Here is a 22,632-nt window from a genome sequence, read left to right as displayed (position 1 = left end):
AAATTTTTCAAAAAACATTCTTCCTCCGAGCCAATTTTAAAGAGGCGAAAAAAAAAAGTAATAAAAATCCACATGATGATGTGAAGTCAAACATTGATTTTTGAATATTTTATATGAAAAGTAATAGATTCAGTTTCGAATGAAATTAACACAAGATTTGATGATAATTATTTTTCTGTATGGTTGGCTGGGGTTATGGTTATTTGGATTGGATTTTGAAAACGAAAAATAAAATGTTTCAACTGTGAATAAAATTTTTAGCATGAGGCAAGAAAAATTACAAGCAATTTACTGACAGAATAGTTTTTACATCCAGAGACTACAGTTCCGTCCTTGTTATGGACTCATAAGTCTGGAATAGTGAATAACAGAGCTGGAGGCAGATGATATCTCATTGAAGCTGAGAGCGCCGACATGACTAGATTATTCAATGATGAAAAGTTTAAGCCCCTCACAGTTTTTGAAGTAGCCTGGGTGATTTTGAAGAGCAAAATATAAAAAGTGTTTTCATACATAACTTTGTGTTACTTCAATTATTTTTTAACTCTTAGAATCAGCTCCGCTAGTAGAGAAAGATTTTTTTTATGTCTCAGAAGGTTAGAGAAATATTTTCGAAGCACAAAGGCGAAAAAAAAAACTTTTCTATTTAGCTGAACTGGCAAAACAGCACGACATTGGGCACTGATAGATTAGTAACACGATTCCCTGCTCTTCCGATTTCCAAAAATCATGCATTATAACTTTTCCAAAAGGTCTAAAAACTTTAGTAGCGACATGTTTTGTATGATAACTTTTTAGTCAATGAATCAAAATTTTAATTGTTTCTAAACACTAATTTTATTCATACTAAACCGATTTTATGACAACTTCTTGTTAGCTAATGTGTGTTTGGTTTCGCTTTGGGGTTATACATATTTAAGAAACTCGACCCCCCAAATGAAATGGTGAAATGCCGCCCCTGGTTTCAGCCAAATCTGCCGGGTAATTTCTGAGATCTTAGGGAACAAATTTACCAACATCCATTTTTATATATATAGAGACAATGCTATTCTTTTGTGAACATCTATTTATGCTTAAGCTTTTTGACATGATTATGTCGTGTTTCCCCAGCACCATTGCGGCATTCGCCAATCTGTTTTGACTCCCCCCCCCCCTTTTCGGATTGCAATTTTCTTAACACGCTCGCTGTTTATGTTTTGAACTAAAAACAGCTTTTTTAACGAGCGAACACAAAAAATAAAAATATTCTAAGCATCGATCTTAAGATGAGAGTAAGAAAAGAGCCAAAATTACCAATCAAAAAGTATTATTTATGAACAATTAATTTTGAACAAAAATAAATAAATCTTGTCGTTTTCTTGTTTTTATTCAGTTATTAATATAATTAAATGATTTATTTATTTGTTTATTTTTTTTGAACAGGTCAAAATGGAACTGGAGTATATTTTTAAAAGCTTGTAGTTAACGTCTTCGTCATGCGTAACGCAACTTTCGCGAACAATCAAGGAAAGGAAAGGGTTTATAAACTGATTATAGTATAGTCGAAAAATCTAAATAATTGCACTAAGTTTTTCTGAACAACTTAAGAATTATACTCCTCCACATTAAGGGTCAATTCGCACATTTTCTAGTACCAGAACGCAACTGAGAAAAAATTGAATCCTGAGTCGCGATCATTTTTATGCGTAAGAAAAATTTATTTTTTCACGACGTTTCACAGCGTTCCGTGATCAATTTACATTTGCTCCATATAACAATCACTAGCTACATTTCATTAAAAGTCTATCTTTCAAGTTTAAAAATATTTAAAAAAATGCTGCTGTGTAAGAGTGATGAAGTCCAAGATTTTAAACGCTGAATGCGCGCATCAAATCTCTTGAAAACGTAAAAAGTCACATTTGGTTTCTCTTTTCTGTAAATATTTGTTCTTTCTTCTCTTGAGGGGGGAAAAACTCCACATTAATGAACAGGAAGCAAGTTTTCTTTTCTTCCACGCAGAAAATATTTCTTCTCATATCTGTCTTCTCAACCACTAATTTGCAGAGAAATTAAGCTCACTTCTCTTGCTCTTCCCTATGAAGCCTCCTATTCGTTAGAATTGAGCATCTCGCGGTCCATTACCTAAGGAGAGGATACTTAGAAGTAGGTAACGTAAGCACATTTCTCACTTTCTGCTGATGTGAATCTTCATTAATCAATACCGGGCTGCTTTGGCAAATATCAGGTATCGCGCCCTTTTAATTTCTGTACCACCTTGCAAAGGATTAGTATTTTTTTTTTTTTTTTGTTTGTTGAAATTTTGCAACTAAATTATTTTTTTGACAGTTGGCTTTTCGTACGTTAAAAAAAAAAAAACTGCTTATGAGAAAAATTCTGTTTAATAATTTCTCTTGCGTTGAATTAATCAGGGATGCTCCCGAAAAGAGGTTAAAAAAGGGGGGGAGGCGGAGGGTTTGAGAAGGAAGTGCGGATGATCAGGGATCTGTTTCTGTCTTTGGCTATCAGCAGGGGCTTGCACAGAGCTGGAGAAGGGACACCTGTTGGCCCCTACCCAAGCCTGAAGGGAGCCCGAGATTTTTTAAATGAGGTCCGAAATATATGCAGGGACGTAGGGGTAAACAATGTGAAGGGGTCCCGTCATTTGTGACGAGTCCAAAATTTCACTGCGCGCCTCTTGCTATCAGTAACAGACATTGTTAGTATCGCCATCTTTCCATCTTTTTGCTCTTGACCAGTGGTTGGAAGTAGCGCGCTACAAGTAGCGACGCTACTGTAGTAGCTACATTTTTTAGTAGTTTGTAGTGTAGCGCACTACTTTTTAAAAAAAGTAGAGTAGCGAGTAGTTCGCTACAAAAAAAAGTAGTTTGTAGCGATTTCTAGAAACTGCTTTTGAATCAAGTTTCAAAAAAAAAAAAAAAAAAACGCATGCATGTCTTACGAGTAAAAGTTGCACCAATCAGATTCGTAAGACTGAAAAATTCGAGCTGACCTTTGACATATAATTTTGACGTCATGTGTTGTATCTGTTTGGACGCCATTACTTTGTTTGGCATAGAAACTTTCACATTTTCCCAATATTCGCCTTGAAAATATTCGCATGGCTTAAAAAGAAAGAAACGATTTTTTTTTGCCGTTTCCTGCAAACTTTGCCCGTTAAGCAAAAAGCTTTCGGTTTCAATGCCATTTGCACATGCAGTCGAACTAATATTTAGTACCCAAGAAAGAAGGTGATATAAGCCCTGCGCTTCCGCTCCGAAAATTTTCGTGTAGCTGGTGAGGAATTCGCGTCAGCTGCAAAATTCGTTTCTCGAGTAAAACTCGCTCTACATAGACATTTCGCGTTAGTAGAGTTTTGTTGTAACCCTAGTTCACTGTTGTTAAAAATTGCACATTGAAGTAAAGTAATCATTTTTAGTTATGTTTCATGTTTCGGATAAATTAGTAGTACCGATTGGAATATTTTTCCAATTTCTTTATTTTGTCTTTTTTACTGATTGAGTATTGATATATTAACATATTAAAAGTCAATTATTAAATGTTGTGAGTTTTTGAGATTATTGGCAAAATAGAAAAAGGCTTTTATTTCATTTTATCAGGGGCGTAAGAAAAGAGATGGTGTCCAGGTCTGGAACCCTAGCTTGAAGCTCAAAAGCAATCAATTCCTATGAAATAACTAATGTTATCCTATGAATCCCTAACTATGAAACATAAGTTCTTTTAAAATTAACTCATATAATGAAAATTTAAGTTTTTCTCTTTTGTTTAAAAGATGCACTTCATCATCTAAATCAATTATATATATATATGTATGTCTAGTCTATGTAAAATTTAAATTAAATTACGATTGGATTTATCTCAATTTCAAGTAGCCGAGTTGCTCTTCTTGAATGAAATACTGTTTACTGTCAGGAAAGGATTAAAAATTTGAAGGTTGAACTCCTTCCACTTTTAAATCCTTTCTTGCAGGGAATATTCGTACAATTAATTAAAAAAAATTTGGATTGACAAATCGTTTCAGTAAAGGACGAAAGAATAAATAATTTATAGCAATATTCCATGTTCAAATGAGCCAATATATCAATCTGAAAATTTTGTTAATTTTTTCATTCAATCTCAAACGGTGTGTATGTGTATGTTATTTATTTATTTAATTTTTAAAAAGTAGCGAAGTAACGACTACATTTCAAAAGTAGTTTGTAGTTGCTACATTTAGAAAAAAGTAGTTGTAGTTGTAGTTAACTACATTTGTGTTAAAGTAGTTGTAGTTGTAGTTCGCTACAAATAAAATGTAGTTTTTCCAACCACTGCTCTTGACTAATAGCAGGGCTTAATTTCTAACTTAAAAAGCTGTGGGAACCCGTACTGAAGATCTTGCTAGAATAGATTGATTTTTAGTTGCCTGAAATTTCATGCGCTTGAAGAATAACAAGTGGTGTAGATTTCCGACGTTAAATACAAAATATTTTGCCGAGTTTTTGAGCAATCACGATTGCTTATTCCTTTCATTTGACCGTCTTTGGTGTTTGGTTCCCTTTTCAGCTTGAACCAGGGGCATCTGCAGTACCACCGTCCACCGGTCTCTGCAGGCGCGGCGGCTGCTCTGTCCTGAGCATTGACCCTCAGAATCCGCTTTTCCTTGGCGGTGGCGTCCATGTCCTACACAAACGCACGCTCAGACACATCACACACATACACAAACACTCGCCTTTGCACACATACACACACGCTTACGTGCATACACACAGGTCTACACATACACACATGCACGCACGCCTGCACACACACGGAAACACAACTACACACACGTAACCGCCCAGTAGGAGGGGCGTAGGGGAACAGGATCTGTTTCTAGAAACAATAACTCCAATGAGTAGGGTCCTATCGCAACTCGTGATTGCGAAATACATAATTTGAATTCAAAATTTCAGAATTCAAAGTAATTTTTATTTGAACCTTAGTTTATTTTATGTGTGTCTGTTCTGTGTGTGTGTGTGTCTGAGCCGAAGAAAGCAACCCGAAAGGAAAAGGAAAAGATATGCAAATAAGATCGATTACTTCCCCTTACTGCTTGTTCTTATTGCGTTCGGATGCTCATCCGAGCGAATCATGTTTTTCGCAAGAAAGCTGCTGAGAGTGATATTTTGTTTTTTATTTAGGAAAGAAAAAAATGGTGCTAGAGGCAAGTTAAACATTCACTTTCGGTGCTTTTCATGAAACCAATTTGCTTTTTCTCAAAGAGGTAAAGAAAAAAAAATCTTTTTTTTTTCATTGTAAGAAAGCATTGTATTTCTGGGGTGGGGGAGAGGATTATTATACTTATACTTAAATAATGATTTCAGGGTGCTTGGATAGATAAACGACGATGCGATTGGGATGAGGGTTGTTAAAATTAGATTTTTTTTTTTTTTTTGCTAGCAATCATGCATGGGGGGGGGGGGGGGACAGGGGGAGCACGCGTTTTGTCGTCTCAGCGATTTCTAAACATTTCAACGGTTTCTAGTCGTTTTGAAAGAAAAAATTAGTTCGATAGAATGCTCAGCTTTTGCAATAGCAGAAGGGAGGGGTCAGCCCCTCAGAACAATTTACCTCGTGCAGTGTTGGCGATCTTTTTATAAATATATTTGTGTGTGAGAGAGAAAAGGTAGAGAAAGAGTGTTGTTACGGTTATTTATGACCCCTTCTCTCAAGACAGTGCCGGATCGAAGGGGGAAGAGCAAGCCGGGGCTCATCCTGGGTGGCAACATCTCAGGAAGGCAAATTCGCCTTATTTCTGTATTTTGCTTCTACATGCAAAAATTTAAGGGGTTATAAAGACATATGTTAGCGCAAAGAACACAGAACCACTGGTGTTGCTTCTTGATCAAAGCTATCGAACTGCTTGGCATACATTACTGAGTACTTGGGGCTGCTCTCTAGTGGAATCTGTTAAAATATGTTGAAAAATTGCTTTCTAAAGGTTGACAGAGAACGTTATCTTTTTCTCAGTTTGGTCCAAAGAACTCTAGAGCCAAAGTAGCCCCAAGTTTTTCGGTATATACTCAATATATATTAAATTGAAATGAAAAAATTCTAACCATGCAATACTTGCCACCAAAAATTTTATTGGGGGTTTAACTCAGCTCAAACTTAGACTAAGAAACAAAAAAACTTTCTTTGCCTGGTAAAGGGAATGTTTCTTGAAGACCCATACTAAAAATTAAAGTAGATGATATCAAAAAAAAAAAAAAAAACCCTCTTAAATCAGCATCTGACTTTTTGGAATACATTTTTTACTGAATCCTACGACTGAAAATGAAACTGATTTGTAAATTATACATTGTGAAGAATTTACATTTTGAATTGAATTACTTTTTAATGTATTCGCAATTTATCTGGAATATTTTATATAAAATAACTCATTACACTTTATTTTTTCATTTTTTCCTCAAAAATTGAATGACATTTCTGCTTTTTATTTTAAAAGAGGATTTTTGCTGCATAAATAATTTCTTAAAAAAATATATTGACCATAATTTTATTTTTTATATATTAAAATATATGTATAACAATGAGTTGTTTTCTGGCAAAAATTTGTATATTAAGATAAATTAAACCTCAAGTTAAAAAGTTCGCCTCTGCACGTAAAATTACAAAAACGACAGAAGTTCCCTTTTGAAACAAAGCGTTTCATGTATGGAAATACATTGATTTCTCAAAGCCAGGGGGGGGGGGTGAGTCAATGCCCCCTCCTGACCCCCCTAAATGACGTGCCTACGCACCTACCATCAACCCACACATCCAAGACAGAGCAAGTAGTATAGTAAAAGCATTACAAAAAAAAAAAAAAAAAAAACTGTAGTATTTTCTGAAATGTATCGAGTAAAAGCATCCAGCTTCATTTTATCCCTCTTTGAAGAGGTAGGGGCCTTGTAATCTAATAACAAAACCGCCTTGGTCAGCAGATCTTAGTAAGTATAAGTTTGAACTTGTCTCTTGTGAGAAAAATGGTGTCTTCGCACAAAAGTTGCTTTTATGGGAGGGGAATAAAAGTGGATGACACAAAAGATCTGCGGAGTCAGGGCTTTACATATCTCCCTGACTGCACTTAGAGTAGATCTCAGTCCCAGTGTGAGGTGTTTAAAAAAAGAAGTTAACGTTTTGATTTATTTTCCAGAAAAAATACCTGAAATATGAAAGCGAAACACGAATCGCTTTCCCCAGCTTGTAGTATATGTTTTTATTATGTCATTTTGAATCGAGTATTACCTCTGTAGGGCGGAAGTTTTCAAATTTATTAGAGTTCTGAAAATCTTATGTCATGCAATGAGGAATGTAAGAGCTATCACATTTCGTCTGGTCACTACGTAAAGACTTTAGTAGGTGGTAATAGTCAAGGTCCGATAAATCCCGGGCGACTAAAAGAAATAAATAAATAAATAAAATAAATTTAAAAAAACCCGTAGAATTAGTCTGTCGCGTGGCTTTAATTTTTGCGGTTTTTGCGAGCCCGTTGTAATCGCAAAAATTTAGATCTCGAAAAATATTTTTTGAAGCGGATTTTCCAACTTCCGGTTTTGTTCATTTAAGATTCTCGAAATTTTCACCTCGCGAAATTTCAAACACCTTCATTTTCGCGAAAATCACGGCTCGCGAAAATAAATGTCTCTGCAGCAACCATTCTGTTATAAATGTCTCTCTCTACAAAACGAGCAAGGAAAAAAAAAAAAAAAAAAAAAACCGTTGATTCAGAGTCTTTTGTGATTTTTCATTATCAAGGTCATTCGATATCTGCCCCCCCCCCCCCCCCGCTTTCCTTACTTAAATGACCAGCTGTTCAATGCTGTCATTTCAGTCAACGTTCATAAACGTGTTTGGCATTTCTAAGAAGCTGCTCTTGATATGAAAAACAGCCATCTATCTCCCTCCTCCAAGACTTGATATGGAAAGCAACCATCCTGCCCCCCCCCCGAAAAAAAAGAAGAAAGAACTGATGTCTCTCCACCACTTCATTATATTAATGAAGCAGGAACGCGATCAAGGTTTTTTCTTTTCTCTCTAAACATCTGGAAGAGTTACGGCTCCCTCATATGTGGTGGACTAACATGTTTGGTCTTATCTATTTATTTGGAACTACATATTTAATGGAGAAAATACATCTGTTTTTCCTTAATCTGTACTTCTTCGATGACCTTTCTCCTGGATTATTTGTGCGTTTAGTTCGGTTCTTTGGAAGAAGGTAAAAAAAAGATACAGATAACGCGCAGGCCTGCAACTAAAAAAGTATAATTAAGAACCGATAACAAATTTTTAGAGATTTTTGGATGCTCATTTGAGAACAACGGTCGAAAAATTTCATCAATTTCTCAGAAATTGAAAATTTCAATTTCCGTAGCGCCATGATTAAGTGTTATGCTTCAGAAGGGGGCATATAGTGTCATAAATTATCATTATGGTGTAAGCTGAAGATTTTTCTGTCTCTTGGGACAAAACATTCTTAAAAGGAACCATTTTTTAAGTTTTTAAAATGCTATACTTTTATGGTTTTTCATGTCTAACGTTTTAACTTATCTGTTAAATATATTAAATAGCAACAGGGGTATGTCTTTTTCTGAATGGGGTTGTTTCCATCAGTTTAGTCACTGAAGTTGATAGAATGAGCAAAAACAAAATAACATGAACCCAGAATTTTTTTTTCCATTTTCCCAACATTTAATTTTTGGTTAATTTTTTAAAGTGTCCGATTTTTCAAACAAGGCGTGGTCTTTATAACGTCATAAGTAATGTACTTTTCCGCGTAACCTACTGGCGCGCTGAATGCGTACGCTTGTTGTCAACCGCGTTTCCACGTCGTGATAACAGAGAATCGAATTAAATATTGCGCTCTACGCTTGCTATCAACCATATCGTTGCCAGTACATGTGAACAAAGATGCGAATTAAATATTGCGTTTGGGCTAATGGCATCAGTGAATGGCATTTCATCACTTGGGACTTCATGTGCAGAAGCGAAAAAAAAGGGAAATTGAATATGCGTAACGATTAAATTAATTTTTTAAAAATATTAAACTTTATCAAATTATTTAACGAATGGCCATCCTTTGATTTTAAACTAACGTTTTCAGAAAAAAAAAAAAAAAAAACTTTTAAAATTTCGGAAACGACCCCAAACATCCAATTTTTTTTTTGTTATATTTGTGGAGAATTTGTAATGAAGAAGCACTGAAGAAATACAACAGATTTTTTGTAGATAATATAGTATGCACATTTCGGTGCAAAATTTGATAACCAGGATAAATAATGGGTCATCCTTGTGTAGAGGATTTGTGAAAGTGGTCAGAAGGCATAAAAGTTTGACAAAGGAAAATTGAGCATTAAAGATACTCATGAATCCAGGCTATATTAAGCAATGGTGACTTCTAATTACTATAAAATTAACAAAAAATTAAACATGTCATTTTCAATTGTTTGATACATAAATTTTTTGTAAGAAAAAAATAAGTATTTTAAAATATCTTCTTTGTCCAACAATATGCTAATAGGCTTTTTGCCCATATATTTAAGCCCATGTTGGGAAAAATCCTTATGTGATTTAGAGAAGTTGATGCCATATTTGAAATACGAGCACCAAATAGTATTAAAGTCATTCCGTACAATCACTTTTTCGTGACCTGAATTTCGCAAGACGGTGTAATCAAACGATGAATTAAATTTTTTTAGATTAGTCACTTAGGATCTTTCTTTTAATATAATTTATCAACAAAAATAGATTTTTTTATGCAATCAATCAATGTTCTTACATCCATACATCTTCAATGCAAAGTACATCGTATTTTTTTTTTATTGAAATCTATAACTCTTAGTCTTTGGATCTATATGCATTTTTAAAGAACTCCGCAGATATTTATCAAATAAACTACTTGTGATTTTTAAAGATATCGCTATTATTTGTCATAGAAACTATATGTGTATTTTCTAAGAACTCTATAACTTTTCTTATTCTGTGACAACACTTAAAATGATTTCCGTGGCTAAACTGCGTATGACCTGACAACATTTTTATAAACTTCTGCAGGTTTAGGCTATGCTAGTTGGGGGGGGGGGGGTTGAAGGTGCTGCAAAAAAGTGTTTTGTAAGGTAAAGTGTGTGCTGCCAAGAATACCTGATAGAAAATGTATGAGTAATTTCTGAAAGTAAGTTTTATGTGGAGATGCTCTATGTAAGAACGATTTGGTGAGGTTGATTTTTTAAGTGAAGTAAATTCAACTGTAAAAATATATTTGGTGAAGTAAACGTTACTGGGTGGTGGGAGATATGCATCTAATGATAAAGAAGACTTTTTTTTGTCTCAGAGTTTGACAGATTTTCGTTGATGCACTGTTAAAAATTTCAGGTTGCTATGCTAAATTAAGCAGTAGTTGGAACCTGATTTGTTGTCTCTATAAATTTCAAGAAAAATGGAACCAGATTTAAAAAAAAAAAGTGCTTAATAGCAAATGAGAAACATGCTTCTGACCTTGCGTAATTTAAAAAAAAATTGGCAACATTTCTCAAGAAACAAATACCTACAATCAAAGACCTTCACAAATTCATTTATAAAAAATGTGTTCATAACTGGTAGCATCACAGTACAAAGGTGTTTTTTACCCGGAGAGTCCTGTGAAAAGGAATAGATTCGACGTAAAATATCTTTCTATCATTGTCTCTTATGTTACTCTTCTTAAATAGTGTATGGTGAACTATTTAGCTGTTAAAAGTTTCACTTTTCAGTTTGTTCTTTGTTAATTTTTTTTTATCTACCAAGCAGTTAGAAACGTTTTTGCTTTTCTTTCAAAAAATCATAAAGCATCCCATGATTCTTCAGAAAGATACTTCATTTTCTTTTTTTCTCTTATGTGCCCAGCCAGCACTTAGCTTAATTGAAAAGAGTATGAGCAACTTTCTCCACGAGACAGCCTTGACGAGTTGACGAGTCTGTGGTGTCCCCCCCCCCCCCCCATTACCGTCTTCGTCTTTTTTTCGCCCATTCATTTACTGGAAAAGAAGGTGGATGAATTCATCTATTTTAGAATGTAATCATGAAGCTACATATCAAATGAAATTTTGTAGCGAACATAAAATTTCTCATTTTCATTATGGCAGAATTTGTTTCGTGGGTTATTATTTAGGTGTTGAAAAAATGAAGTTAGTTTCTGTTCTGTATGTAAGTATATAATTAGGATATATCAATGATAACAATTTATTTATAGAGTAATCAAGTGTTCGTTTGTGCGTGGATTAGTAGATGTGTATCTGTATTTACAGTTAGTCGTAAATCAATTAAATTATCGGAAAACGAATTTGACCTTTTGATTCAATGTAGTAGTAAAACAAACAAGAAACTTTGCTTTTATTATTTTATTTTTGAAGTGCATTTTGTGGTTAGTTATCAAAGTGATCTTACCTTTTTTTTAACTGTTGACTTACTATCTAAGGCGAATCAACTTATTCAGGTTTTCGTAAGTACAGAAACTCAAGCTTCAGCAAAAGCAAACTTTTCTTCGAATCGGACACTAAAATTGTAAAAAAAATGTTTCAAATGTAGACAAATTTTAAGAAAAAAATCTGTCTATCAAATTATAATATGATTTGTTTGTATTTATTATATGCGTGCATGTGTTTACTATTTGAATACATTAAATGGTAGTTGTATAGCTTCTCTCTCTCTCTCTCTCTCTTTTGGAGTCTCCTCTCAAGGAATCTCCCCTCAGGAATCCGAGAATATCTTCGTTATCACACGGACCTTGAGAGGAGATGCATTAAAGAAAATGTCTCGTTTAGCAGTTATTGACTTAAAATGTCAACATTTCCTTAAAATGTCTTCAAATTTAAGATGGGCGACATTTATTTCGAAATTGAATGAAGGACGTGAATTTGGATCTAGTTTTCTGCGACATGGAAGGTTCTGTTCAGGGTTTATGTGTAGGGGAACACATTGGAGAGCAGTTTTTTCCTCTGGATTGGACAATAGCGATTTGAATCTTTAGTGGGTAGAGTTTAAGGAAAAATCTAGCGAAAACGGTTGGGGATCATGTTTCCTTTAGGAGAAAGGGTGTCAACACTAAAATTTGGCCAATGTGGTTCTCCAGGGAAACTAAAGACACTCTAAATTACAAGCAAGCCGCTTTTCATAGGTTTAGAGAAACTGGTCACAGTGCAGATAGGCTCCAATATTGCAAGGCAAGACCTAAATTTAAGTATTTGGTACGGATTCAGAAAAGAGAGTTGGAGCAAAGACTGGCAGATAACATAAACAGGAATCCCAAGAGGTTTTTTGCATACGCTAATTTGGGTGGGCCGCTGGTTGATGAGCACGAAATTTTAATTCATGAGGATAGTGATATTGCTAATGTTCTTAATAACTTTATTTCGAGTGTTTTTAACGATAACTGTATCTTAACAGTTAACACCAACAAGACACAAGCTATAGTACAGCTTGAGGACTTTGTATTTTCCATGGATGACGTTTTACATCATTTGAAAAAAATTAGAGAGACTAAGGCTCCGGGACCAGATAATATTTATCCAAAAATTTTAGTAAAATGTGCGGAGGAATTAGCAGATGTAATCGTAAATATTTTCAATGCTTCTTATAACTCGGGGACAGTGCCAGAGGACTGGAAGCTGGCTAACATTACACCGCTCTTCAAGAAAGGGTCTAAAGGGAGTGTGGGAAATTATAGACCTGTGAGTCTAACTTTGGTGGTTTGCAAAATTTTTGAAACATTGATAAAAATTAAGATAGTAAATTTTCTAGAGACTAATAATCTATTGACTAGTTTTCAGTACGGTTTCGGGAAAGGTAAATCTTTTCTAACTAATTTATTACATTTCTATGAAAAAGTTACCATGGCTTTGGATAATAAGAAGCCTGTAGATGTTGTTTACATTGATTTTCCAAAAGCTTTCGATAAGGTACCGCATGTTGCTCTACTTTACAAATTAGCTGATATAGAAATATGAGGGAACACTTTCATTTGGGTAAAAAACTGGCTGACCGGAAGGAAACAGAGGGTAGTTGTAAGGGGAAATTATTCTAATTGGAGCGAGGTCTTAAACGGGGTTCCTCAAGGATCAGTGTTAGGGCCTGTTTTGTTCATTGTCTTTATGAACGATATTCACAAAAATATTTCTGGGAACATGAATTGTTTTGCTGATGATGTCAAAGTTATAGGGACTGTAGAAAATGAAGAACAAGCAAATCAGCTGCAAGAGGATCTTGATCATATTACGGAGTGGGCTGATAAATGGAGTATGGCTGTTAATGTTGGGAAATGTCAAGTGTTACATTTAGGGCATGGAAATAAGTGTACAAGTTATTATTTGCAAGGTTCAGTCATTAGTCAGGCAGACAAATACAAACACAAATGTGACGACCAGCAACAGGCTCTGGGCCCAGCTAGGATGGTCCTAGTCAATTAATTAGTACCCAATGAAGATCAATGGCCCTCTTACAGCTATCCACTCCCTTGCTCATTACCGCCTCTTCCGGTACGCTATTCCAAGTGCCCACGACCCTGCTAAAGTAGTAGTTTTTCCTGATTTCCAAGTTAGCCTGAGATTTAAATAGCTTAAAACAATGATCCATTGTCCTACTTCCCCCGCAAAAATTTAATCCATTTACATCTTTCATATTGATAAATTTAAATACCTGAATCATGTCCCCTCTGACTCTCCTTTGCTCCAGGCTATACATGTTAAGCCTATTAAATCTGGTATCATAATCTAAATCTGAGAGTCCCCTTACTAATTTAGTTACCCTTCTTTGAACCCTTTCCAATACAAAAATATCTTTCTTCAGATAAGGCGACCAAAACTGAACAGCATATTCCAAATGAGGTCTTACTAAACTCCTATATAAAGGCAGAAGAACTTTCTTAGATTTGTTTGAAATAGATCTGTTGATAAACCCAAGCATTTTGTTGGCTTTGTTACTAGCAATACTGCACTGTTGACTAAACTTGAAGTCCTGATTTATAAAGATACCCAGATCCATAACATTTTCTGCCTGATTTATGACTGAACCCTGTAAACGATATCTCATACGCTTATTTCCATAACCTAAGTGTAGCACTTGACATTTCCCTACATTAACTGCCATACCCCATTTATCTGCCCACTTAGTAATATGACCTAAATCCTCTTACAGCTGTTTTACTTGTTCTTCATTATCGACAATCCCCATAACTTTTACATCGTCAGCAAAACAATTCATGCTTCCAGAAATATTTTCATTGATGTCATTCATAAATATAATAAACAAAAGAGGCCCTAAAACTGATCCCTGAGGAACCCCACTTAAAACATCACTCCATTTAGAATGATTTCATCTCACAACTACTCTTTGCTTCCTACCAGTAAGCCAATTTCTAACCCAAAGTAAAGTTTTACCTCCTATTCCAATGTCTGCTAACTTGCTGAGAAGAGCAACATGCGGTACCTTGTCAAAAGCTTTTTGAAAATCAATATAAACAACATCCACACATTTTTTGTTATCTAAAGCTGAGGTAACCTTGTCATAGAAATGCAATAAATTAGTAGTACAGGATGTACCTTTCCTGAAACCATACTGCAAACCAGTCAACAGACTATTAGTCTCTAAGAACTTCATGATCTTAATTTTGATCAAAGTTTCGAAAATCTTACAAATCACCGAAGTCAAACTTACAGGTTTATAATTCCCAGCAATATCTTTAGACCCCTTCTTGAAGAGTGGCGTTATGTTAGCCAGCTTCTAGTCCTCTGGCACCGTCCCCGAGTTATAAGAAGCATTGAAAATATTCAAAATAACATCCACTAATTCCTCTGCACATTCAACTAAAATTTTTGGATAAATATTATCTGGTCCCGGAGCTTTAGTTGCTTTAATCTTATTCAAATGAAATAAAACCTCCTCCCTGGAAAATACAAAATCCTCAAGCTGTATAATAGCTTGTGTCTTGTTAGTGTCAACTGTTGAGATACAGTTATCATTAAACACACTGGAAAAAAAGTTATTTAGAACATTTGCAATATCCCTATCGTTATGGATTAAATTTCCATACTCATCAACCAAAGGCCCAATTTGACTGTTTCGAGCTTTCCCAGAATTAGCGTAAGCAAAAAACCTCTTGGGGGTTCCCATCAATGTCATCTGCCAGCCTTTGCTCCAATTCCCTTTTCTGAATCCGTACCAAATACTTAAAATTTCTCCTTGCCTTACCATACTGGAGCCTCTCCGCACTCTGACCAGTTTCTTTAAACTGACGAAAAGTGGCTTGCTTATAATTAAGAGCTTCTTTAGTCTCCCTGGAGATCCACATGGGCCACATACACAAATTTTGGTACTAACACCTTTTCTCCTAAAAGGAACATAGTCCCCAACCGTTTTAGCAAGTTTATCCTTAAATTCCGTCCACTGCTGATCTACGTCGCTATTTTCCAATCCTGACGAAAAAACCTCTTTCAAGCTCTGCCTAAGTGCAACAAAATCAGTGTTTCTGAAATTGGGCACAAACCTAAAATTATCATCTTTGCACACTTCAAATTTAACCCGGAACCTAATGCTGTTATGATCACTATCTCCAATATGCTCCCCTACACACAACCCTTGAACAAAACTACCTATGTCACAAAAAACTAGATCCGAAATCGCCTCCTCTCGAGTTCCCTGAGTTACAATTTGATTTAAGAAACAGTCACCAATTACTTTAAAAAATTCCTCTTCTTTGCCATTACCAGGATAAAAATTATTCCAATCAATGTCCGGAAAATTGAAATCCCCCATTATGATAACGGATCCCTTACTGGACATGCCAGTAATAATACGGTACATCTGTTCATCTTGTCCCTGGTTTAAATTAGGTGGCCTATAAATGTTTCCAAAGCGTAGCTTTTTGCTCTTACTGCTCATCAACTCCATCCAAACCATATCAATATCAGTAGACTTATCATTTATGACCAATTCATTGCAAATAAAATTGTCTCTAACATAAAATAAAACTCCACCACCTCTTTTACCTACTCTATCCTGTCTGAGCAAATTATACCCAGCAATATGTAATAACTCTGCATCAGATTCGGTCTCTGTAATTTCAATAACACCCAACTTCTCATCCATAACTATGCTTTTCAATTCATCCATCTTGTTCCTAATACTGCGAGCATTGGTATAGAAAACTTTAAGCATGCCTAAGTTGCTTTTATTTAACACCCTGAAATTTCCTAAATTACAATTGTTAACATTACTACTCTTGTTTGTCACTTTATTTCCATTTCTAGCAATACCCAAAAAAATTTCATTCTCTCGATACCAGATGCTTGAACCATGCCCCCCATTCCAACTTAGTTTTTTGACTCCAAAGCCCCTAAAATTAATCCACTAACCATTTTGACCCCTATAGAGCTCAGATGCAGGTCATCCCTAGCAATCCAATCCCGTTTACAATGACTCCATACATCAATGAACCTGATACTGCGCTTTTCGCAAATTGACTTCAGTAGCAAGTTCATACACCTCGCACGTTGATTTAGCCAGCTCCTATGCACTCCATACCTGGGAAGCAAACCAACCACTTGGACATTCGTTGAAAAGCTGGTTGCTTTATCCAACAGGGATTCCCATTCCCTAGAAAACTCCTCATTTTTACTGTGGCAAACATTATTTGTTCCCACCCACAAAGTAACCATGTCCTCCTTATTCAATACTCCCTTCTTTTCAGCAACCATATTAACGTCTTTTACCCGAGCCCCTGGTAAACAACAACTAGCCACCTTACGCTTTACTCTCTCAACTGTGTTACCCACCTCCCTTACCATAGTCCCCCAAAATTACACCCTTAGTTTCCCAATTTAACTCCTCATTTGAAACTTCCCCCTGAATCTCTGGAACATGTATACCCTCTACAACTGGCCTACACCCTAATGCTAACTGGGCTTCCAAAACTAGCATCTTAAGTCTTAAGTCTGAGAGTTCAGCACATTTAGTGCAAATATAATCCTCCTAAAAAACAGACTCATTTCCCCCCTTATACAGGCAGAACATATGACATAATTCACAAGAGATCCACCTGTCCCCTTCCCACTCTTTACCTCTTTCATAATGCATATAACACCCATTTCTACTCAGTGAATATGTTCCAAAAGGCAAAACAGAAAGATAAAAATGCAAAAAAAAAATAAATAAATAAATAAATAAATAAATAAATACTAAAAACAGCAGTAAATAAACAGAGTAGCTACACCCAATAAAGCACACAAGATCAAAAACCAGGAGATCACCACATGTTAGGCTTAGCTCCAAAAAATGCAAAAACACTTCAAGAATACAATAACAGCAAAAATGAGCCCCCAAAACACAATAAAACTAAATTACATGATAAAGTGAAGTAAAAAAACCTAAAACTAGATAGTAATAATGAAAAATTATAGTAAGAAAACACTTATCAAATTAGCAGCAATAACACTCCCTGCATCACAGGCGCCCTCTAGTGGCCAACCGAGTTACTGATCTGGGGGTCTTAATAAGTTAGGATTTAAAGTTTAGCCAACAGTGCAGCATTGCTAGTAACAAAGCCAAAAAGATGCTTGGGTTTATCAATAGATCTATTTCAAACAAATCTAAAGAAGTTCTTCTGCCCTTATATAGAAGTTTGGTAAGACCCCATTTGGAGTATGCTGTTCAGTTTTGGTCTCCTTATCTTAAGAAAGACATTAATGTATTGGAAAGGGTTCAAAGGCGGACTACAAGGCTAATAAATGGTCTTTCCCACTTAGATTATGATTCCAGGCTTAGAAGGCTAAAAATGTACAGTCTTGAGCAAAGAAGAGACCGAGGTGATATGATTCAGTTGTGTTTAAATTTATTAAAATGAAAGATGTGACGGGGCTGAAGTTTAGCACTGAAAACAGGACAAGGGGTCATTGTTTTAAGCTATTTAAATATCAGGCTCACATGAATATTAGGAAAAATTATTATTTTAGAGGGTAGTGGAACCTTGGAACAGCTTACCAGAAGAGGTAGTAATGAGCAAGGGAGTAGATACTTTTAAGAGGGCCATTGATCTTCACTGGGATTGTAAATTGATTAGGACCAGTCTAGCTGGGCCCAGAGCCTGTTGCTGGTCGTCACTTTTGTATTTGTATTTGAAATGGCATTTTCTTTTAGTTTGTGTAAAACATTTCTCATTTTGGCAATGAAATGAGTTTTAGCAATAACGTGAGCCAATATGTATAATTTTGTATTTTCTTATGATTTTCAAAATTTGTGCGGGCATTTGGTTTTCAAAGGTAAGCCCAAAAGTTTTTTTTTTGAAGGAGAAGTGGGAGGCATATCAGCCTATGGGTGGCATAGGGCTAAATTCGGCCCTGTGTACCATAGTTTTCAAATTTTGCTCTGGGCAATGTTTGACTCCAAAAAAAAAGCTGAAACTTTCAAGGTTTTTGTTCAAAATTTGAAATTAAGTTTCTAGACATTGTGTGGGATACAATTTTGACTAATGATTACATTTTAAATATGCTATTCTAAATTTCATAAATTACTCATATTGTATACTTCTGTTATTAACACAGTAAGGGGCTCCGCCCCTGCTCGTTTCGCTCGCCAACCCTCGTTCGCCACCTGCGATGACTCAATGCCGCCTGCGGCGGGAGGTACTTGATGATTTTAATGCTTTTCCCCCTAGATGTCCTTAGGACATCCTGGATGTTCGGCCCCTTATCTCTGACCTTTAAGGTTTAGAGGGGTGAGACAGAGCGGAATGGGCTTAGGGGTGCTCTATAAAACAGCCAGTATTAACCTGGTAGACAATGACAGTTCGGAGGTAATAGGAATACATACACACAACCAGATGCGTACAAACAGGATTTAATTATAGATTGCATGCGGGTCTACTGAAACCTGTGTATAACGATACTGTCTATAACAATAAACCTGTGTATAACGATATTTTTCTTGGTTCCAGCAAAATGTCAGCATGAATAATCAAACTGTCTATAACGATAACCTGTCTATAGCAATACTTTTTTAGGTCCCAACAGTATCGTTGTAGATGGGTTTTATGTATTTCGTCGCGGAGTTACGCTTGCTAAGGGAAGTTTTTTTAAATTGAAAACGTATTTTTACATGACCCGTGCTCCAGTAAGTCACGTATAGGTACCAATACATTTCCCGTATTGTTAACAAGTGGTTGTAGCCTCTCCTGATTGTCTGTTTTTACATGATTTAATTTAAAATGGTTTAAAACTGTATTTATTTTTACCTGTTTTTCTTAACTTGATTTTAGACATATACAGGCACAATTTTGGTTGCTGTGAATCCGTACAAAGAATTACCCATTTATGAAACTGTAAGTACAATACATCTTCATTAAAAAAAAAAAAAATCTCATGACATTTTCAGTTCAAATCAAAAAGTTATTTTTCGTGCACTTAATCAACCATGATGGAAGCTGTAGTATCTGCACTAACCTGGAACTAGATTAATGCCACAACCATTTGTCTCTTATTGTTTTTAAAATTAGATTGTGTGTTTGTGCTTTTTTTGAAGTCATACCTCTAAATAAAACTGTAGAATGTACTGTGTTTCTTAAAAAGGTCGGTAATTTTTTTTCTTCCTTTTTACTATTTTATTAATTGCTAAAAAACGTTGCTATAAAGCGTTTGTTAACAAAATTTAAGTCTCCCCAGAGGCGTGCACGGGAGGGTGGGGAAAAGGGACACCTGTTTTCCCGGGCCCGAGTCTGAAGGGGGCCCGAGATTTTTAAAATGAGGGGTGAAATAAATACATTGGGATGTAGGGTAAACAAAATGGAGGGGGGCTCGTAAAAGTCATTTGTGACAGGCCCCAAAATTTCTGTGCTCGCCCCTGAGTCTCCCTCGATAATATTTCAAAATAAAAGCACATTATGAAACTGAGTTTTAAAATTTAATTACTTTTTAAAGAATGTATAGTTGCCATATGAGTGAATTTAAAAAACGATACCCTTTATTACCGCTTAAAGTCTGGTGCAAATATCTCCTTGTTAAGCTCTGATTTTTTTTAAATCCTGACTTTTTATTAGTACTTATCACAGGGTTATTTGGTTCAAACCACGTTGTTTTAAACCATGGTTTAAACCCCATGGTTTAAACCGTGGTTTAAACCAAGTGTTTTTTTTTTTTTTTTTTTAATTTCATTGTTTTCCTCCAAGTGTTTTCATAAGTTTTACATATTATTGCAAAGAGTAAAATCTAATTATTGCAAAGTAACTAGCCAAGCTTTATAGATAAATTACATATTTAATAAATTTAGAAACTTATCTTTTTAAGGTAATGCAAGTTTGCTAAATTGTTTTAATTTTGTTATTTTCTTTTTTTAAATCTACCTTTTCCTGTTTGTGTCCATAAATATACAAGGCAGACCAACTAAGTTTTTCTAAAATTACAAGGAAAAAAAAATCCAAGTAGCTCTTTTATAGGACTCGACCGATGCATCGGCGCCGATGGTTCAACAATTTAGCCATCGGCATCGGCGGCCGATGCTAATTTGCAGAAAACATCGGCCCATCGGCCTTAAAAAACATCGAAAAGCTGATGGAATTGGCCGATGTTTTCGAAAAAAAAAGGACCTTTGCTCTTTTCCTTTTTAATAAAAAGTAGAGGGGTTATTGTTTTCATATAAAATTGTTTACTTAAATTTCAGTATGAATTTCCACTTTTGTCACCCCTGGAAGAGTTTTTAATACTGCATTCAGGTACCAAACAAGTTAATTATTGCGTTTTTTCCTGCAGCAGGATGTTCGTATGTATTTCTCATAAGTCATAACTCAAAAATGGTAATCTGTAGAAGGATAAATTTCCGCATGTGGGGTGTGCGTACGTATATTGCCAAATTTGAGACCATGGAAACAAATTTGAGATGGTGAAACCGATTTTTGTGTCATTTTATTAGATTCTCGTAGAACCGACGGTAATTTTTAATTTTTCGATATTTGTAATATGAATCACAGTAATGCAGTCTTTTCTGTATCGCTTCGGCGGAGTTACAAGTTTGAGGCCCGTCGAAATACATTTTAGGGCCCTATTTCTCTATCACAGAAGTTGTAAAACATTTATCATAAGCATTTTTGTAACTCCTACGGTGCCCGTATGGTTATGGGGCCTCTCGCGCAATTGCAGCATTTGCTATATTTTAAATCTGCAACTGCACGTCAAAACAAACTCGAGTGCAAGTTTTGAAAGGGTTTTTCTTCTCAATGTTTATGATCATTTTGAACTCTATTTTTTACGACTATTTTTTGAATTTCTGAGAACACTTGCGTGCAGCTCCTCCTACTCCCCCAATTTCTGAAATTAAACTCTAGTTGTACTTCTGAGTTGTTTAAAACTAACACCATTCATAAAATTAGAGATTTTTTTTTTCAAACTTTATCTATTGCTTAGAAAGAATTTAGAGCATTAATGTAAGAAATTGATTAAAGGCGTTCTGAATGGTGACATAATTCGGAAATCAAGGAGATTTTTGGATTTTTTCTTCGGAAGTGCTGAAGTAGATTTAGAAACTCTTCCGAGAAGTTGGTGGTAGCGGTTCTGTACTAAAAAAATGAGGCCGAGGTTGAGGCCGAAGTTTGAGTTACTCCAAAATCAGAGGGTGACCCCCCCTAACCCTCCCTCGTCGTTTCAAGCATTTCTTAAATATTTAGCGATTATTTATTTTGTCAAGAATTGTCATTTTGCGTATTTCTCATATTTGTTTCACCTATATTTCGTAATGCGCCATCTTTTTTGCATCATTAATAGCGATCGATTTCTTTCCTGTTGTAAGTAACTATTTTTATGTATTTATATTGAATCAATTAAAAAGATTAATTTCCTATTTTATGGAAAAATTTCAAGGATTTTCTATTATGCAATTTTTTAAATTTCAGAAAAATGTTGTTAAATTGAAAAATTTAATTTGAACCTTTTTGTAAAGCTTCATAAAAGGTTAAACAATCAAATTGTACAATATTATGTGTGCAAACATCAGATCAAGTAGTATATGTGTTCAGTTATTAACTTGATGTAAATATTGACTTTTTTATTGTAGCTGCGTTTTAAGAACCTCGCTCTTTTCATGGCTATTTCTTTTTTCAGCAAAAGTTGTGTCACTGTTATGGCTTTTATGAAAAATGCAAACTTTTCTATTCATAAATGTTAAATAAGTATAAAAATATTCCTATTATGATTTAATGTTGTAATTTATGTGTTACCTTTTTTGTTTAATTTGATGACTAAAAACGGTCTACGTGCAATCTTTCCACTTTAATTGCGTAATTTGTTGACGTTTCATAGTTTTATTCTTATTATTTTTTTGAATGATTAAACAACACAATTTAATGTTTTTTAACTATGTTTAGTGTACCTAAGTCCTTACATTATTACAAAATTACTGAAATCTTAGTTATATGTTCAATTTAAAAAAAAAAAAAACAAATCAATTGGTTATTAAACAGTTTCTTTGTTTTTCTTCCTTTCTTTTCTTTCTTCCTTTTTTTTTTGGCGGGGAGGGGGGGGGGGCTGTTCATTCTCTTTCATCATACAGCAGTCAAAAAGGAGAAGCATAACTACACTCTATACAGATTGTACGTAGTACGATCGAAAAGTTCGGGGACAAGCTGTA

General features: G+C 35.0%; 1 protein-coding gene across 1 annotated transcript in view; it reads left to right on the top strand.

Moving 5' to 3' along the window:
- LOC129222933 (unconventional myosin-X-like) overlaps positions 1 to 22,632 on the top strand; it is a 259,802-nt gene that overhangs the window by 156,543 nt on the left and 80,627 nt on the right. The window contains exon 3 of the mRNA XM_054857494.1: positions 19,277 to 19,339. Coding sequence (XP_054713469.1) covers positions 19,277 to 19,339 — 63 coding nt within the window. The remainder of the gene's footprint in view (positions 1 to 19,276; positions 19,340 to 22,632) is intronic.

This window comes from Uloborus diversus, chromosome 5, assembly GCF_026930045.1.
Source record: "Uloborus diversus isolate 005 chromosome 5, Udiv.v.3.1, whole genome shotgun sequence".
Taxonomy (NCBI): Eukaryota; Metazoa; Arthropoda; class Arachnida; order Araneae; family Uloboridae; genus Uloborus; species Uloborus diversus.
Note: the sequence above shows the minus strand (reverse complement) of the source record. Positions and strands in the feature narration are given on the sequence as shown.